Raw genomic sequence first — 17393 nt, 5'->3', positions numbered from 1 at the left:
ATCAGCCTTGGAGGAGATTATGTTGAGAAATAAGAAAAAAAAATTCTTAAAAACGTTGTTTTTCTTGGTCAGGCCGGAAACTTATCAATCCACCCTCGTATAGTTATTAAGAAAACAAGCTGCTTTATCATCAAGAGCAACATGATGCGTCTCCCGGATCGATAACAGAGTCTCTTGAGTCGAACCATTGCTACTATTTGATCGCGAAGCAACGGCCCCTTGAGAGATTGTAATATGACTCGTAGAAGTAGATGGTTCAGAGGCTACTGAATTACTTGAAAACTCTCTAAAGTCATAGTGCAATAACATATTATGTTTACGATGACACTTTGCGCAGATCACTTTGCTTGAGCATGCATATGGTCTATGACCAGGTGTGAGATAATTAATACAAGCATGATTACGAAAAACGAGCTCCTTTCTTTTATCTACAGGTAAAGCTCTAAATTGACTACATTTAAAAAGAGTATGGTTCTCCTTACAAAAAAGACACTTAGAGGTAGTAGAGACAGCATGGCTCTTAACTGAAGACCCTTTTTTTCTTTATTTTTATCCACAAATCCTAGTTTTGATACATGAATGGCATCTAAAGTTCTGATTCTAGTTGCTAAAAATTCATCTAAAGTTGGAAATGACGGATAATTAGTAGTAGAGTCTAGCTGACTCTCCCACTCTTTTAGAGAAGCTATATCAAGGCATCTAACTTCCCAAAAAACTACAAAATCATCCCAGTGTTAAACTGGACGTTTTAAATTTTTAAGTGCTGCGAGAGCCTCATTTTGTTGTATCGCGAAGCAATTTCAAATCGGCTACCGAATTATTATTTAAATTTGAAACACCAGCTATCGCTTGTAAACGCGCACCTACCGATGCTCTCTTATTATCATAACGCTTCTTAATCGCGTCCCAAGTTGACTGAAAATTAGCTTCAATGACTTTGGCATGTTTAATTAAATGTTCAGCCTCACCGGTCAATGAAGTTTTTAAATACTGAAAACGGACAATACTCGACAAAGTTTCATTATAAACAATTAACGCTTTAAATAGATCACGAAAATTCTCCCAATCGGAAAAATCACCCGAAAAAGTAGGTATATTAATTTTCGGTAATTTACGAGTATTATAATCATGTCGAATTGTACCTTCTCTCATAGAAAACTCATTGTGCTCTCGCTGAACTGATCAAAAACTATCGATCTGAGAATTAATATAATCGAAAGCACTGAGAAAGGCTTCATCTATTTTCAAAAATTGATTTTTAGTAAAATACTCGACAGACAATTTATCCACTGCTGAAGCTAGAGTTCGTATTTCCAAATCTAACGCCAAACACCTATGCCATTTTTGTTTGAGAAAATCCAAACGACCACGAGCTGTTTTTAGATTGCGTTTATCTTGTGAAATCTTTTTAAAATTTTATTGCGTGTGTATAATAGCCTCATGTAGGCTCATTAGCTCGATGCCTAACGCCTCTATTTTCACTGAAAAAATTAATATATAAACAACGGAAGTGCGTACATAAACCAACCAGTAGTAAAATATTTCCCCCCTTTTTACATAACAGTTTAAAAATACGAGGAAATTGACAAATACATGTTAAAGCTTTTGAATTAAATTCGAGTAAGAATATAAGAACTGGTGAAGTTTTGTAAAATAAGTTCAGAATTTTTACTCCCGTTGTGCAAAAAATTTCTTTATCTGAAAAATTAAGAATCTACTTATCAATAGACAGGAGCGAAAGAAATCTCGCTAAAGTTGTAGCTGATGTTGACAGTTGAAAAAAGAATATGTGATTGTTGGTGAAGACGCGTGGACTCTTGAAGTGCATGTGCAGCACCAGCTGATTTAAATACTCCTGGCAAGACGCAAAATCGATCGATAAAGTTGAAGAGAGAAAATACATCGACTCCTTGACATGGAAATAGTAAGGATAATGATTACTGAGTCACCGACTCCTAAATGATATCTCAAGGAAGGAGTGAGCGAGAGAGCTCATAGTTAGATTAGACCCAAGCACAATGATGCAAGAATTACTTGCATGCACACTGTCTTTTCCTCAAATCAAACTTTTCGACTAGAAAATGTATTCAATAGTTTACGGCACTTCAAATTTCCGGCAACATGTGAAATTGTAAGCATTCCAGTTTGATAGTAAATGATAAAAGCCCCGCGTTATTTAGTGAGTTTGAATTTTAACTGCTATGACGCCATAATGATTCCCGCAAATTCACGATTTTCGCGAACTTTCTGAAACAGTTTTTTAATGCTTAAGCATAACAAGATCCCGGACGTGCCCCCCAAATGTTAGCATTCGAAACAGTTGTTATTGTTTAAATATAAATCAGAGGGCATATAATAAATTATTTCACATATGACATCAATTATAAGCAGCATAAGAATTGCAGGTCAGTGAAGGCAAATGGCAACGAATTTGGGTCAATAGCATGCAAAAACACCATAAAAGTCCAATAGTAGTAGTTTTGGGGTATTCATTTTTAATTTCTAAATTGAAATTGAGTGTTCTTTCTCTCAGCTGGTTAAAAAATTTTAAATGATAATCTGTGTGGGTATTTTAGTTGGGCGCCAGGTATTACGGAGCTAATGCCGGGGAGGGAAATGTGATCTGGAATGCCGAGAGTAAAATGAAGACACAATAAAAAGCGGTGTTTGAAATTAAAACAATACGGCATTTATTGCCACTTACATGGGGATGAGTGACTGTCAGCCCGTGGCGGGTGCTGGCGGACGATAAGTTTCCTCGTAGAGGAGTAGCAAGTCGGTGACTGGAAACCTTCTTTATCGAAGCGCTTCCACGTTAGGGAGAGAGCACGGAGTGACATCCAATAGGAGAGCACAATTAACACACGACAAGACTGGTTAAGGACCGAACGAACTAGCAGAGACTGACGACAGGAAGTTCCGTTGCCCATAACTTCGGGACCCGTCGGGGGGTTCCGGCCCATCTCGGATGCGGTTGAGCAACCCTTTCGTGCAGGGCGATACTAAGTTATATTTTATAGTAACAATTTTGTCACAAATTTTCGTTCAATTTTTGTCTAGTTTTTTTCAACTAGTTAATGCCATTTTGTATATCTCTCTAATCCTTTCAATTTCTTGTCATTTTGTATTTATTCTTTATTTTTAAACCGTTCACTTCTCCAATCTTAATACCCCACGTTGATTAGTATTCAAGCGACAGAGTGCATGTAATGCTATGGTGTTTTTTTCACCAATATTTTTTCGTGACCGTCGCCATCACACATTTTTTTTCGATTTTTTAAAGATACTGACATCCTTCACTACGACTGCTTGTGAATATTTGCCCTTTTTATCTTTCAGTTCGCCATTCGATCTTCTGCGTTCGTGCTCCTCGTTGATTTTCTCAAGCAAAACAGCTGTTGCCGAGTAAGATGCAGTAAAAACAAGCTGGCATCGGTTTATAACAATCGGTAAAGTCCCACTGGTATTAGTACATCCGTCTTCAAAGAGTGATGCAATTGTGTCGACTTTATTGATTATCTGTGTCTATTCCGACAGGTTTAAAAGTAATCCTCGTGAACAATTACCTAGTAATCGTATGACTGGTTAAAAGCGACCATCGGGCTGGATTTCGGAACCAACAAAGAGTTTTTTTGAAGCTGAATTGTTTAATTCGTAAGCCACCAGACTGGTGGATGGGGATTTGTGCCTTACTTCACGAATATGGATCTAATATTTTTTTCTTGAGAAAATACCAACAAATTTGTGGAAAAAATTTGTTTATCGTTATTTTATTTTTGAAACAATTTTTATTGTTAATATAAATTTTTTTTGCACTAGAGTATATGCTACGTGAAATTGTTCTTTTGACTCGTGCAATTCTCTCACTCACTCTCGCACACATACACACCCACTCAACGCACACATATCCGCACACACACACCCACTCAACGCACACATATCCACACACACACACACTAGTTTCCTCTTAAATATACAATGTTGGTATGTGGGAGCGCCTGTGTGGGCGCGCGCGTGTGTGTGTACGTGGTTCGAGAAGTGCCTACCAATTTTGTAAATGTTGAAAATGTTACAATACGATAGATGAGAAGTAAAAATATTGTATCTTTGTTTTTCCCGAGTCTTTCTATCTCGGAGACCTCTTTTCACACCTCTGTGTCTCAGTTCTTGTAATAGGTGGGCGAAGGTGAAAGAAAGAGCAACTGCATAGACACAATAGAAAAACTAACTTTATAAATGAAAGGATCTTATCTCAAAAATTTTCAGTTGTTTTCAAACCTTTAGGATGGATGCTCTAACCATTGTTCTCGCGGTTATCCGAAAAGTATTTTTAGGGCAAGATTTTCCAAGTGCTTCGGTTAAAAATATAAATTGGCTTATACGCGTGTTAGTGGATTTTTGGGGGGATTGATGTCCTTCGATCGATCCCGATAAGGGATGCCCATCGGGAGAAGGATGTAGACGGATTATTTAACTTTTTCGACAATAGTGTGAGTGATATTGATGATGACGATGATGGTTGGAATCAATTGTTGGCGAATATCGACGTTGACAATGGTCCTGACAGTGTTGTAAAAAGGATGTCAGCGTGGATTCGTAATCCAATGTACGTGATCGGGGAAGGCGTTCGTCATAAAATTTTGCCAGAATGTGATTATGTAGAGTTTATAAGATCTCAAATCTTTGGATTCTAGGGTGGCATAGCAGCATTACATAAAATGGATGAAACATGTGTTTGTGATGAAACAGCTCTCAACACATTGATTCGCGACATAGGAATACACTGTATGACGAAACTTTTACGCGATGACTGGAAGACTGTTTTGGCCAACTACGACGTACCACCACGTAATTACATCTCCATGAAGCAAAAATATTAAATATTTTTAATAATAAATAATAAATATAATAACAAATTATTTTAATGAATACCTATAATAATAATTATATTGATAAAATAATACATTCGGACTTCACCTCAGAGGTCCGGGGTTCGATCCCTGAGCCGGTACCTCTAGAAATTTTTCAATGTACCTTTACTGGGGCTCTGGTGGTTCGGAACCCACCTTAAGCTGTAGGTCCTCCCCATCGTGTACTTGACTGCAACCCAGTCCGTCAATAATGGGGTAAAACCAGGCTTTGTCCAATATGTCTGGGCAAACTGTTCTCATCAGATCACTTGATTGCATTATAAAAATGCGTCCGTGACTGATGATATATACCGGGACAGCGCCGTGCAAAAATGATCAAATAAAAAATCCCTTCATAAACTTCGAGGCAGGACTAAGTGTTGTAAATTTTAATAATGGTTTGTAAAAAATACTTGGTTTATTTTTAATCATATTAAAAAAACAGTAATCCTCTTCCATTTTTCTCCGATCCACAGTTTGACTTTATATTATTATATGAAAAATTATAGTTCTAGAAGTGATACCACATACGTGTCAAGCTCACTGGATAGTGAAATAGTTGCTAATATGCTCCGTGTCGGGTGAACACATCATCCACAGAGGGTGGTGGAGGGAGACGAGGAGAAGACGATGAAGGAAAACTTTTCTCCGGTGGCAGCGAGGGGCGGAGAAGAGATGGATGGGACTATGAACGTCCAGGATACCTTGGATGCATTGGATGCCCTGGCTGGGGATAATATTCAAACAGGTCAGGGTAGAAATATTAACGTAGAAACACCCCCGCATGGTAACAAATTAATAATTTTAGAAGATCGGTGCAATAAATATTCCTTGTTTAGATTTAACACGCGTCAGTTAACATTCAAAATAAAAATTCCTGACGGGAGCCAGTGTCCAGTCAAATGGCTTGAAAATTATAAACTTTGAGTTTATCCGTTAACTCGTCCTAAAAAATACAAACACTATCAATTTAAATTATCGCGCCACTCGACGGACACCGCTTCACGATCTTGTGACATTAAGTGAACATAAGGTCTGTACAGTTGTCAACTTGAAACGCCGGTAAGTTGAGAACCACAACTCTCTGCCATACGGATATGAAAGAATTAAATTATAAAGAACACACACAACATGCATGTGTCTTCTGGGTAAAATTTATCCTGAAGCCCTTATATTTTTCAAAACGAAATATTACGTAGGTACACATATGTATGTAAGAATATTTTAGTTTATCAGTTAAACAAATTATTTATATTATTAATCTTGTTATAGATGAAGAATCCAGCAACCTGTCATCGGTGTATGAGGATTCAATAGAGAGCTTGTCTGATACATCGTTTCCCTCTAGTCATCCTTCACAGCCGCTAATTTAAAAACTAAAAAGGTTGGAGTACAAGCTGGCCCCGCATATTTTCTACCGTTGCACTCTAGTTCACCGGCAGAAGATGTGCAAAATATTTGTGATGAAGTGCATGATCCCTACGATGAGGGTGAAGATATAAATGATAAGACGGATGAGGATAGATGTGATACTTAGGAATAGTTATATTTAGCCTGCGTCATTTGTGTGCGTGTGTGTGTAGTCAGTATATTTAGATGTCAAATAAATCCATTTTTGCTTTTTTTTTAAATCACAGACTGAAAAAATAGTATTTTAGTAGTAATTGAACAAAAATATGTTAATAGCTTCTTAACAAAAATATTTGCTCTTCTTATTCCCCCCTTTTCTATTTCAGATAATTTTTGTTATGTACTTATTTTATTCGGTAATAAACAATAAATACTTTTTTTCAAAATTCATAAGCTTGAAAACATTGATAGTTTATTAAAAATTAAAAAGAATCGTTTGAGTATCTTTTTCTCTGGGGAAACCCCCAACATTATTACTTCACAGCCCTCTAGACTGCCCAGCCGGGAATCTCCTATCTCTACTCTTTCCCCGTTTCCATTTTCACATTTGAAAACTCCCTTTGTGACGTCACAAAACCCTGAACCTCACAGACGGGGACTAATGTGACGCGTCGACGACAGACGCGGGGGCGGGCCAGAGAGGGGGATTTGGCGACGCCCATAACAACGCTTCATAGTTGTCCTATACTACTATCCTATGATGCAGCTCATTCTTATAAATTGATGTTCAATATCGAAGTTTATCCCCACCGTATAAACATGCTGTTTCATCTCTATTGCTCAATCTTGTGAGATAAGTAGATTAATTCTGAAGTCCTTAGCAGTAGCGATAATATCTCTTACAGCAACTTTATGCATTGTACAAGGACACTTTGCAGCGAAGTTCATCCTAAAATTCTATCCCCTTTTTCACGCAGTGTAAGGTGCCAATTCTAATTTTTGAAATGAATAAGAAAATCGACAATTAGGCTGACTCGATGCAACGAGCTGCATCGGGCAGCTGTGAGAGAGATGTTCTCTTGAAGAGAGATACTGAAAATCTGGCTATACAATGAAACGGACCGTATTTAAGAAGCACCGCATTTAAGACCCAGAGGCGCCTGGTTATCCTAAGAGTACCATAAAAAATCATAAGCATCAGACACCTAAGAGGTATTAGCGGACTAAATCGTAAATAAATGTAAATAAGGAAATTGTAATGGTTGAAAAAAAAACCACGCCAAATTTTCATTAATGTTTCACAAGATAGGATATCTTTTACAGGGACAAGAAGGAGAGATTTTTGCAGAAAAATATCCAGCTGGTCGCTTAACTCACGTAATACCGGCGGGGTGGAATACTCGCTGGGCGTCAAGCAGGACAATATCCAATCAATAATGATGAAAGTCAACCAAAATCCAAAATCAATGGTAAAATCTTCTACATTAAGACCAATGTCAAAACTCATTCCAAAATCCAAAAAATCAGTTTCGAAATCCATCGCGAGATCAACATTCTCGCGAAAATTCTCCCTAGGATTCTCGCGAATCCTAGGGATCTTCATGCACGGGAAATTTTTTGCAATTACTATGATTGGAACAAAATAATTATTCCACGTAAAACTAGCAATTTTCACAAGATACGGATACTGCAAGATATTGAAAGATACTGCAGGGCAATATTCTTCTGTGTACCTTTATTTCGTTTTAAGTTGAAAAAGTAAAAAATTATTATATAAAAATGCTTCAATTTTTAAAAATACAAATTAAATTTTGAAAAGGGAGCAAACATTCTAAAAAATATTTTGTCCCGTTTTGCGGCCTCAGCCTATTTCAATATTCATTCTTATGTAATAATAAAAAATTTACAGCTGCCTCCTCCCCTTAAAAACAATAATTCAGAGCTAAATTGAAAAAAAATGAATACAGATTGATAATTTGTTACTTTACCTCTGGACAACCTAACGCAGCATCATAACCAGCTGAAACAACTACAAGATCCGGTTGAAACTGAAATGGAAAAAATATATATTGTCACTGGAATAAATATGTTTGTCTTTTTTACTTATAATAGGTTTCGTTATTATTTTAACCCGCACAATTTATTCTAATGATGCTTTAAACTTTGTAGGCTTGCAGAACCAATAATGACTGAAATTATTTTACAAAAAGTTGATTTTGAAAATGTATATTACTTCAAGAACAGAAAAAATGAATTGGCAGTACGTGCCATGATCAACTGAGAACCTTTCTTGGATAAGAAACAACGAAATAACAATAAAGTGAAATATTAATACTAACCGAATTAAAATAATAGAAACCAGAATGAGACAGAGAAGAATCGTTAGAAATAATAATAAGTTCAAGTTTTATTTTAAGTATAGAATACTTGTCAGACTAAGACAATTTTTAAGAATTGATCACTCACAATGATCAAGAATTGATCACAAATCACTCACTCGTTTATATAGACATATTTTTAAGATGTAATAATTAATGTCTTTATTCAGTTAATCACTTTACTGATCCGAATAGATCGGACTAAGATCTGTCGCGATTCACTGCTGCTCGCACACTGTTTTTCTCAAGCGAAAAGGCTATCATCACATACTCAAACTGAGAAATCACGTGACTTGAAACATTCATTTAAATAATAAGGAAACCGAAAATAGCTTTGAAATAGGCGATCTCGATAAATTGAATTGTTTTCAATCGCAGAAAATCTCATAAAGACGAAACAATAGAGCTATAAACATGCCGCCCGCCTCGTGAGTGGAAACTGCACGATGAAAAGAAAACAATAAGTGCTTAATCGAGTATTTGTCACAACGAAAATGCCGCCCGCCGTAAAGAAACAGTATAAATGTAACTCAAATTTAATAGTCTTAGCCGCCCGCCATAATCCATAAAGTTTACAGAATGATTTTTTCTTTAAATCTAATTAATAATAGTTGTTCAGATTTCGCTCATTTCTTTCACTTTGACTGGTAACAGACAAATGTGTGTAATCGGACGTTCGTATTCCGAACTGGGAGTTTTTACGCGAGCAGAACGTACTGAATCATCCTTTCCCTTCTAGCATTTAACTATGCGACCTAACAACCATCTAGAAAGCGGTAACGAATCATGTTTCAAAAGAACGATATCACCGATCACAAGATTTAGCTCTTTATTGAACCATTTGTAGCGTTTTTGTAAACACTGTAAATAATCAACAGCCTATCTTCTCCAGTAAATATCTGAAGTTTTTTGTACTAACTGCCATCGATTTACTCGATTTTTCGGAGTAAATTCCAATGAGGGTTCTGGAATGCTGGTCAAAGGGGCTCCAATCAGAAAATGTCCGGGTGTAAGATAGAAAAAGTCTTTAGAATCAATTGAAAGAGGGGCAATTGCACGGGAATTGAGGCAAGATTTTATACAAGTAAGAAGGGTATAAAACTCTTCGTATGTAAGAGTATGTGCACCTACAATTCTTTTCAGATGTTGTTTAAAACTCTTAAGTCCAGCTTCCCGTAAACCCCCAAAATACGGAGCGGAAGGAGGTATGAAATGCCAAGAAGTAACTTGAATTGCGAACTCATTATGCAAATTCGCATCCAGTCTAAGATTCAAAAGACAATTTCTTAATTCCAGGTCAGCACCGTGAAATGTTGTACCATTATCACTGTACAATTGTACAGATCTTCTTCGCCTTGAAGAAAATCGCTGAAAGGTGGCGAGAAAAGCGGCAGATGAATGATCAAAAATGAGTTCTAAATGGACAGCTCGCGTACAACAACAGACGAAAAGCGCAACGTAAGTTTTGTAACTCTTTTTGCCAAGACCGGAAGCAAAGCGAACATTAAATGGACCTGCATAGTCCACACCAGAATGTGTGAAGGGACGATTTGAGGTTACTCTAAATTCAGATAAGTCCCCCACACGTTGTTGAGACAAAGCCGCTCTCTTACGTGTGCACTCCAGGCAACCTTTGATCAGTCGTTTAACCAAAGAGCGAGCTCCTAAAATCCAGTAACGCTGTCTGAGCGTATGTAAAGTTAATTGCTGACCACCGTGTAAACATCGAAGGTGAGCATGTCTGGCGATAAGCTCACTTATGTGGTGACGCGGAAAATTGATAGGATGCTTCTCATCAAAACTAATAGGAGCATGCCGTAGTCTTCCGCCTAACCTTAAGAGATTGTTGGAATCCAAAAATGGATTCAAATTTTTTAATATCGAGTTCTTTGGAACCACCCTATCTTCTTCCTTCAAAGCTTTTATTACCTTAGAAAAAAAATTTGCCTGGACAAATTTAAACCAAAATATAACAGCTTATTAAATTTCAATCGCATTAAGAGACGTGGTTGCAAATGTAGATTTAGGCGTATTAAGTTTTAAGTGTTTGAACACAAAGGCATCAATAAACCTTGTACAATAGGCAGTTACGCGAAGCAACCTTGGCCAAGAGGTGAATTTAAGCGTCAAGTTAAATGGACTTTTGATCACACTCAAAACAGGATGACTCTTTAGTTGCCCATGTTCTAAATTTGATTGCGCGGAGGCTGCGTGGCGATATTCAGGCCATTTTGAGGAATGTAAAGTTAACCAAGTTGGACCTTGCCACCATGAGAAATACCTTATTAATTTTTCAAGCGTGAGACCCCGTGTAGCGCAGTCGACTGGATTATCTTTAGTAGAAATGTATCGCAATTTCGCGCGAGGTACCAGCTCATGCATTAGGGAAACTCTATTGGCAAAAAACACAGGCCAATTGGAAGGATGTTTTCGTAGCCAAGCCAAAACTGTTACGGAATCAGCGTGACAGTAAACAGGTATTTTATCCAATAAAATAGTTTCCATGACAAATATAAGTGCCTGTTTTAAGTCTTCACTAAGAATTCTAATGTAAACGGAAGCTGAATAATCTTTTGACGAAGCGTCAGAAAAGCCATGAAGCTCGAATTCAGAGTTTGTCTGCAGTTGTCATGTCCATCTGGGGACTTTAAGTGCTTCCAATTTTTCCATAGAACCATGATAATTTAACCATTGAATTTTAACATCATCAGGTAGCCTGACGTCCCAGTCGAGTTTACGCAGCCAAAGTTCTTGCATTAAAATTGTTGCCATTATTATGACTGGAGTTATCCAATCCATAGGATCATACAACTTAGCTATTAATGAAAGAACAATCCGTGTTGTTGGATTTTTGACTAAAGAAGAAGTCACTTTAAAAAGGAATGAATCGAACTTAGGATCCCAAAATAAACCTAGAACCTTCAGCTGAGCATCCTTCGCTAACAGAAATTCGATAGCACGTTCGTGTTCTCTCGAGGGACAATCTTCCAATAGTTCGGGTTCATTTGCGGCCCAATTTCGCAAATGGAAACCGCCAGCTTCTAATAACAGGGTTACTTGAGCTCGCACTTGTTTAGCCTCAATCTGACTATCTGCACCAAAGACAAAATTATCGACGTAAATATTATTTTCTAATATAGTTTGGGCTAAATGAGCCTTTTATCAGGAGAAATCCAGACAATTCTTTGATAGTCGCAATCCCGAGGGTCAACTAGAATTTGTCTAAACATTTTTTCAATGTCAGCCATATAAACAAAGCGATGTGATCTCCAATTCATAATGATTGAAACCAAATCATTGAGAATCTTGGGACAGATATGAAGATGATAATTCAAGGTAGAATTATTGGAAGTTAAACTGGAAGCGTTAAAAACAACCCTCAACTTAGTAGTAGAACTACTTTCTCTTTAGATAGGGTAATGAGGCAAATACACAGTTGAAAACTATCCAACTCCTTTTCTTGAAGAAGTTCCATGTGTCCAAGGCTTTCATATTCTGATAACAAACTGGAGTATTGTAACAATAATTCCGATTTCTCCGATAAACGACGAATTACTTTATTCAAAACGATCTTAGCTCTCTCCAGGCATGCACCTATTTTATTGGAGGACCGTTTTTGAAAGGTAAGCGTATCATGTATCGTCCGTCTTTTGTTCGTTGGTAATTCGTGGTGAAATGCTTATCACAAAACATTTCGTCATCTGTCAAAGTATTTTTAAAGGGAACTTCCTCCAACTCATAGAACCTGGTTAAGTCTGCATGCAAGACTTCTGCTGAAATAGCCTGATGTGCTGTAACTGGAATGTTAATTTCTATTTTATTTGTGACTGAAACCGGCCCAGATAATATCCAACCAAAAAAGGTACTTTGCGCAGTAAGAGAACCCAATATACCCTATTGGAGACCAGGAAGTAAACATGAGCCATATTTATCGGCTCCTAAAATCAAATCAACTTGATAGGAGCTAAATGGATTTGGATCTGCTAACCCTAACTCTTTTAATTGATCTTCATTCCCCACGTTAAATCTTACAGGAGGAGTATATGATGTAAGGTGTAATAATATTTAAGCTTGGATTTGGACTTTACGACAGTTCTTTTGGGTAGGAATTAAATTAAATTCTGCTAACTTTCTTGAAGAACCAATATTATATCCTCCAATCCCATATACTACTGCTTCAAACTTTTTGTAGCGTGGACTTGATATTTTCATTACTCTCTCGGTAATAAAAAAACATTCAGATCCTTAATTCATCAAAACTCTAAATCTGTGACTTCTTCCATTTTCAGCTTGAAAGGAAATAACAGCCGTAGCGAGTAACGTTGAGCGCGATAAATTTGGATGATTATTCAGAAAGTGAAACGAAACTTTATCGTCTGCTTCTTTGAGCGAAACATGGGTTACCCCCACCCGCAGGGTAGAATTGCCGGAATCATTTGATTGTGACGCGAGAGAAGGTGAAACTACCAATTGAGAAGTAACCGATGCAGAGTTAGTTGGTGGTAAGGTGGGATTTGAATTATAATCATCAGAATGCAACAGGGAATTATGTCTCCTACCACACTTGTAACATTTGAATTTACTAACAAAGTTATGAGGACGATGTCCGGACATGAGATAATTATAACAGCAATGATTATTTGTACCAACTTCCCTACGTCTGTCCACAGACAGAGCTTTGAATTGGTTGCATTTAAATAAAGAGTGGTTATCCTTACAAAGGATGCACTTTGAGCTAGAAGTTGTATTGTGGCGCCTAGCTCCCGATTGTTTTGAATCCCCACTCTTTTCTTGAGAACTTGCACCAGGTTTTGAAGCTTTAATAGCCTCCAAAATACGTATGCAAGGCTCCAAAAATGAGCCACGTTGTTGATAAATTGGATAATCAGTGCTAGAATCAATATGCATCTCCCGTTCCTTGAGAGTATTTATATCAAACTTTTTAACAATTATAAAAACAAGTAAATCACTCCAATGTTCTGTTGAGCGTTTAAGATTTTTGAGAGCCGCCAAAGACTCTTTTGTTTTATTGCGTAAGTTTTTTAATCTTCAATAATATTATTCGACACATTAGGAAGATTGATAAAGGCTTGTAAATTAGTTGAGAATAAAGTTCTTTTTTTGTCAAATATGGTCTTTAGCAACTCTCAAGTGAAGATAAAGTTAGCATCAGTTATCGAAACATGTCTTAAAAAACCTTCAGCTTCGCCCTTTAAGCACAATTTTAAATAGTGTAATCTTTCTACATTTGACAAGGAATTGTTTTGAATGATCAAAGCATTAAATAAATCGCGGAAATTCTCTCAATCCTTGTAGTCTCCTGAAAACTCCGGTAAAGTGATTTGTCGAAGTTTAACAGGCAAGGAATCATGACGAAACATTTGAGACGAATAATTGACAATTGCTGAGAATTCAGATAAAATTGAAAAGTCTTAATTTGCAAACTAAAGAACTTATTTACTTTAGTTTTAGAGTACTCTGACAATGCGAGCAAATTTCAGTGTACGAGAGCATAATTATTAATAAAATGTTAATAAATCTTCAATGAACTACTACGGTCTGAATTATTATTATTTAGTTTGCCATAACGAGCCTCTCTCATCATGGGTTAATTAAAGTTGTCATCTTACCACTGAAGAAGGTTAGAAATCGATGAAGTCTAAAATTAAGTGTGTTGACAATCATCCAAATATCAACTGGTAAACCTGTTATTTCTTCCTTCAGGTGAAGAATAATGAAAGACCGATCCTGTGAAGAATGACAGCATGAAAGAGCACAGTGCAGACTGTTTGGAGAAGGACGAATGCCTTATCGTACGTGCGAAGATGTTGTCAACAGCTTATCCTTGCTATGTGACCTCAAGCCGTCATATTTTCCACCTAGTTCCTGTGCTTTCACTTAATAAAATTTCTCACATTGATCTTTTCTATACCAATTTTACACTTTTTAATATTTTTTTCACGATCTCCAACCCGGCTCGAAGGACCATTTTGTTTAATGTTTATGTTTATAAGTATTAATTTTGCCAGATCAGGAATAGACAGCGAAGAATCGTTAGAAATAATAATAAGTCCAAGTTTTGTTTTAAGTATAGAATACTTGGCAGACTAAGACAATTTTTTAGAACCACACAGATTGCTCACTCACTCGTTTATATAGACATTTTTGTAAGATATAATAATTAGTGTCTTCATTCAGTTAATCACTTTACTGATCCGAAAAGATCGGACTACGATCTGTCGCGATTCAGTGCTGCTCGCACACTGTTTTTCTCAAGCGACAAGGCTATCATCACACACTCAAACTGAGAAATCACGTGACTTCAAACATTCATTTAAATAATAAGGAAACCGAAAATAGCTTTGAAATAGAGGATGTCGATAAATTGAATAATTTTCAATTGCAGAAAATCTCATGGAGATGAAACATTAGAACTGTAAACAGTAGTTATTAAATATAATAGACTTCGGATTCCAAGAATTTTCTACAGATTGTTTTAATACCAAGAGATGGTGGAAGTGTCCAGTGCCCCAACCTTGTAATATAGAGCTACTGAGTTTGCATTAGCTATGAGTCAGAGGAACATGGCGAGGCTTATTATTGCCACGATAACGGGTTGCTTCATTATTGTAATATCCATAAAAAGGGGAGGTGTACAACAAACAATGATTCAAGTATTCTGAATGATTTTCATTTATTATTACCGGCGATGTATTAACTCCGGGACTCAAACATCCGTCTTATTACACATGATATCACGAACTGACGACTCACGTCCTTTCATCCCTTTCCGTAGTCTCTCTTCGCACTCTACACTACCGTGCTATCCATAGATACTACACTCTCTCCCTCAAATACTTTTTTAAATGCATTTCATTTTCTTTTGCATCTTTTATCGTATCAAAACTTTAAACTTTAAACTCAAAACTCTAACATCATCCTCTTTATCTTTACCCGCACTTTCCTTTCTACTCACAGTACTTTTTTTCTCACTTGAGCCACGCTCGATCATTTGATTTACATGATGTTTCATTATTCTACCGTTCCCAATTCTCAACTGATACGTAACTCCCGGGACTAATTCTTTAATAATCGTACCTGGAATTCATATTTCCTTCCCCCATTTTTTATTCCGAACCATAACTGTATCTTTCAAGTTGAACTAAACATTTCGTGCTCCACGGTGGTTACGTATCTGTCTTTCTTGGTGCTGTGAGATTTGATCTTGCAATGCACGGGGACGTAATAAATTTAAACTTGTCCTCAATTCTTTTCCGAACATTAAAAATGCAGAAGTTTTCCCAGTTGCAGCATGTGCAATTTGATGGTCCGGCCACCAAACAAAAGATATTGCTAATGATTTCATTCGACTATCCCCGAAATGGCTGTAATACAACTCGTGCTGAATCAAAGGTCTCAGTTTTCAGGTATTACTATCCTATGGCCCCAAAAATGGCATTTATTGTCAACTGTTAGGACATCTTTTTTTCCCAATACGATGTGAGAAACTAATCATCGGGTGGTTTTCTGGCCAACCATCGAGGCAAAATCTAATAACTTTATTTAGTAACCCGTCATTTTGTGTTTCTTTCTGCACTACTTTCCAGTCAATACTCGCAATGTCTACTTCTTTAACGTTTTTCAAATAATTTAAATTTATCTTATTTAATAGTGGGCTTCTTTTTACAATTGTCATGTTTTTACGGTAATGGTAAACGACTCGAACAATCTGCACAATTATTATGACTTTTTGTATGCCTGATTGTATACTGAAAAGGTGACAAAAATATAGCCCAGCGCTGCAACCGAGCTGCTGTAATTTCAGGGGGGGATTTCTCTGGATGAAAAATACGTGATAATGCTGAATTGTCTGTCTGCAAGAAGAATTTTTTCCCGTATAAATATTCATAATGTCTGCGCACCCTAAAAACAACGGCTAACCCTTCTTTGTCCATGTGTGCATAATTTTTTTCTGCCGGTGTAAGCATACGACTCGCATAACAAATAGGTCGATCTAAGTTATTTTCGTCTATATGCGACGAAATTGCACTAATTCCGTATGGCGATGCCTTGGCACCTGCAAGTGCGCCGATGATAAGGAAAATAAGTTTCAAAGAATATTCCAGGTACACGCGTCGCAAATCCCTTATTAGGTCTCTACACCTCTCTTTCTTTTCATCCTCCTTGACTATGATGTATTTTTCAGCTGTTGCTGAAAATTCGATAAAGAACATGGTTCGCTTCTCGAAGTCAAGAAGAACCATGTCAGGCCTGGAATAAGCAACAGAAACATTTGTCGAGAATATAAGTTTGCAGTATATTCGGCACTACTCATTCTCGACAATTGACTCTATTTCCCTAGGAGCATTTGAAGGAGCGATATTAAGGTTCATGGAAGTTTTTTTCTTGTGCTTTCTAAATCCTGGCTTAATCCTGTTGTGAAAACATTTAAGATTCAATATTCTGCGACCACCTTGACGGCGTGAAATGTAGAGTCGCGGAACAGAAAACTTAAGATGAATACTTTTGTTTATGTGTTTATGTAGCTCACAAGACATTCACTGATCCTTCACATTTCTGTGGAAGATACCGTGCATCCTCTTATCGAGGAGCTGCTCACGAAAGTTTTTCTCTTGTGCTTTCTTAATCCGGGCTCGAGATAGATTAGATTTGATGCATTTTGCTCACCCCTAATACTGAAGTCAAGTCCGACTGTTTCAGCAGCGTCCTCCGCTGCTTTGTATAGAAATGCTCC

At 37.0% G+C, this 17393-nt stretch overlaps 1 protein-coding gene across 15 annotated transcripts in view; it reads right to left on the bottom strand.

The window, feature by feature from the left end:
* The window catches only part of LOC117174093 (histone deacetylase 6), a 788923-nt gene that overhangs the window by 502163 nt on the left and 269367 nt on the right, over positions 1 to 17393 (bottom strand). For 13 of the 15 annotated variants that reach the window (XM_033362808.1, XM_033362803.1, XM_033362813.1 and 10 more), the window contains one exon: positions 8249 to 8308. The exons of the other annotated variants lie outside the window; for them this stretch is intronic. In XM_033362808.1, the coding sequence (XP_033218699.1) occupies positions 8249 to 8308 (60 nt within the window). The remainder of the gene's footprint in view (positions 1 to 8248; positions 8309 to 17393) is intronic. 15 annotated transcript variants of the gene reach the window in all.

Source organism: Belonocnema kinseyi, chromosome 6, assembly GCF_010883055.1.
Source record: "Belonocnema kinseyi isolate 2016_QV_RU_SX_M_011 chromosome 6, B_treatae_v1, whole genome shotgun sequence".
In the NCBI taxonomy this organism is placed as follows: Eukaryota; Metazoa; Arthropoda; class Insecta; order Hymenoptera; family Cynipidae; genus Belonocnema; species Belonocnema kinseyi.
Note: the sequence above shows the minus strand (reverse complement) of the source record. Positions and strands in the feature narration are given on the sequence as shown.